Below are 3,063 nucleotides of genomic sequence, written 5' to 3' on the forward strand. Positions count from 1 at the left end.
TCCTGTTTACAAAATTTGCATTACTTCACAGTTAAACAGGAATAGAGTTTCTCAGGAGTATGGATTTCTTTCTATTTAAAGTATTATTCTACCGTCAGTATTTGGACTAAGTGCAGATTCCTGATTTCTGTCAAGAACAAGAATTACATTTTATAACGGCCATACCAAATGATAGAATTAGGTTAAGAAAGCCCATAAAACCTGCTTAACATAAATGTTCTCAAGCGGAACAAAACCTCTTGTTTTTGAAGTGAAAGAAATTAGAACATGGAAAGATCGTCAAGAGAAGTGGTGCAGAGTTCAAAATAGAGGTTTAAAATGCATTTGCATTTTAATTTGCATCAGTACTGAAGTACTGATAGCTGCTTTGGATACACATTTAACTGGGATTTTTCTTGCATCTATAATGTTTCGAATACTTTAAGCACTTCTAAACTTTCTTTACAGCTGTACGTAGCAATACAGGGCAGAAAACTCAGCCAGAGGTGATGTCACAGAATGCAAGAAAGCTAATTCAGAAAAATCTTGCCACGTCAGCAGATACTCCTCCAAGCACAGTCCCAGGAACTGGCAAAAGTGTTGCCTGTAGTCCCAAAAAGACAGCCAGGGACCCTAAAACAGGAAAAGGTAAATACAGGGCTTAAAAAACAAAACCAAACCAAAACAACCCAAAACCCCACCACTGACACCACCAAAAAACCCCGAAACACCTCATGGGCTTCTGTGCGAGAACGTAAAATTGAATTAACTTTATTTTGTACCTTTAGCCGTGCAGGAAAGGAATTCATATGCAGTTAGCGTGTGGAAGCGGGTCAAAGCCAAGTTGGAGGGCCGAGATGTGGATCCCAACAGGAGAATGTCTGTTGCTGAACAGGTGAGTTGAAAATAGTAACGTTCCAAGCAAGGACTGGTCCTTGCTTCAGCTGTTTGGCAGCCAGCACATGTGTATGTGTGCATCCTCCTGGGAAAGATGGGTGATTTCTTTTACAACACAAGTCAAGGTGTGCTGCTACCTTGTATGGCTGCATTATTTTTTTTATCAAACGCTTTTGTTTTCTGTCTCACAGATGTGTAAAATTGCCTTTTGTATCTCAGTAAGGTAGTGTTTGCTACACAGCTGTTGATGACCAGGGAGAACATGAGGTTCCCTACAGTTGTCTAAAGGAGAGAACTTGTCTCTGTTAACTAGCATAACACAACCACGCGCCTGTCTCTGGGAAAGTGAGTCAGGGGACCCAGATGTCTATCGTGACTATTTTCAAGGCAGGGGCTTTGACTGAGATGATGTGTCATCTTTTTTTCCCCCTGCAATACAAATTCCTGTTTCTTATGTGGACTACACAAAGTTATGAGATTAAGTTTGCAATTACTGTAGATTTTTTCCACTGGCATTTTATATTTGCAAGTGACATTAAACAGTAAATGTTAAGATCGCTTAAACACTTTTAGAAACCTAGCTTCTCTTTAATTACTTGTTTGACCTTTTTGATAGGTTGACTTTGTGATTAAGGAAGCAACTAATCTAGATAACTTGGCTCAGCTGTATGAAGGTTGGACTGCCTGGGTATGAGTAGGGAGAAAGCAGATCGGTCTGGTTCAGCGAGGTCAGACATCCACCAGAATCAACTCGGCCTCAGGCATCCATAGCCGCACCACAGTCGGTGGTGATGCATACTGGGGCTTAATCTGAGGAAACCTAGGAAATCTCGGTGCACTGGGAAGTGAATCCTGCAGGATAGCTGCACTCAGGGATACGCTAAACACAATGGTCTGCAACCCCCGCGGTCAAGGGTGAAAGCTCACCGCTTGAGCAACACGGTTTGTCTTTCTGCCACGGAAGAACTGCAAACGTGTTTGGGGGTTAGCTGCAGAAAGAAATCGGGATGCTACAAACCGCAGAGGGATTTGGAACTCAATTCCACCTGACCCTGTGAACAATTCAGGAAACACCGAACCCTGCTCAAAGAGAAACAGAAAAAATGGGGCCATGAAGAAATCACAGCAAGGGAAGATTTGATGCATTCAGATTCTTGTTACTCTTGTTGCGTGGCAACAGTGCTGGTTGAGTTGACCAGTTAGTACGGAAAAAGGCTACAAAATGTAAACTTCAGAAATGGACTGAAAGCAGAGAGCTGTACATCAGATATTCGCTGCATTGGAAGAACTTCTGAGATAGAAGAAGAAGCCTTTGTTCTCTTCTCCCTTTCCTCTTTCCTTTCTCTCTTCCCTCCCAGCCTCTCCTTGCATACACCCCTCTCGGCTTATTCTTGTAGGTTAGGCGTACTTCCAATATACTTTTTATTTCAATCCTTCTACTTCACAGTTTAGTCAAATTAAACAACTTAAATTTTGTTTGGTAAACAAATTTTCCAAAAGCACTGAAAATACAGAACATCGGTGGTTACTTACGAGTTGGATGGTCAAATGCAAAATGTAATTTTGGTTATTTTAAAGTCATTTCTGTGATCCTATTATGTACAGTTTCTCAAAATTGTCACTGTGCATTTAAAAGTAATGAATCCTACAGGCATTTGGTTTAATGTGCACTTCCCTCTGCTTGCAGTGTACACCTTTTTGTAATTCAAATTGTCCCTCCAATCTCATTCTACTGTGATTGCTGTAGTTTCTTTCGTACAAAGTAGCTAATCCAATGTAATCTTTACCTTTTTAAAAAACCAGGATAGAGTATCTAGTAGAGTTTTACATTGTTGATGGCAGATAAAAAATAAAGTGATGTTCTGGTGGAGGTAGAGTGATATGCTTTTTACTTCACTTTCCTAATACGTTTAGTTTACACTTGTAAATTATAGTGCTTCAGTTCGCAGGGGTATACGTATAATCCAAGAAATGAAGGACTCTCCAATTTTCGTTCAACTAGATCTGTAAAGATTTCTGCAAAGTAATTTTCCTTTGCCATATTACTTCTATAGATGGTTGTTCAATAATGCATCCATACTGAATCTTCCACCAAGGTGTTTTTAATCAATCCTGTACTCAAAGTGTGATTATTGTCAGAAAAGTCTCTCTCAGAATGGCATCTTACTTAGATCTTTGTCCTGCTTG

At 40.1% G+C, this 3,063-nt stretch overlaps 1 protein-coding gene across 1 annotated transcript in view; it reads left to right on the plus strand.

Moving 5' to 3' along the window:
• Positions 1–2,746, plus strand: part of SMG1 (SMG1 phosphatidylinositol 3-kinase-related kinase) — a 27,499-nt gene extending 24,753 nt beyond the window's left edge. Inside the window, exons 36-38 of the mRNA XM_010137397.1 lie at positions 448–627; positions 768–874; positions 1,493–2,746. Of these exons, the coding sequence (XP_010135699.1) occupies positions 448–627; positions 768–874; positions 1,493–1,570 (365 nt within the window). The 3' untranslated portion in view covers positions 1,571–2,746. The remainder of the gene's footprint in view (positions 1–447; positions 628–767; positions 875–1,492) is intronic.
• Positions 2,747–3,063: the final 317 nt, after the last annotated feature.

The sequence above is a fragment of the Buceros rhinoceros genome, unplaced genomic scaffold (genome assembly GCF_000710305.1).
Source record: "Buceros rhinoceros silvestris isolate BGI_N320 unplaced genomic scaffold, ASM71030v1 scaffold40955, whole genome shotgun sequence".
Classification (NCBI taxonomy): Eukaryota; Metazoa; Chordata; class Aves; order Bucerotiformes; family Bucerotidae; genus Buceros; species Buceros rhinoceros.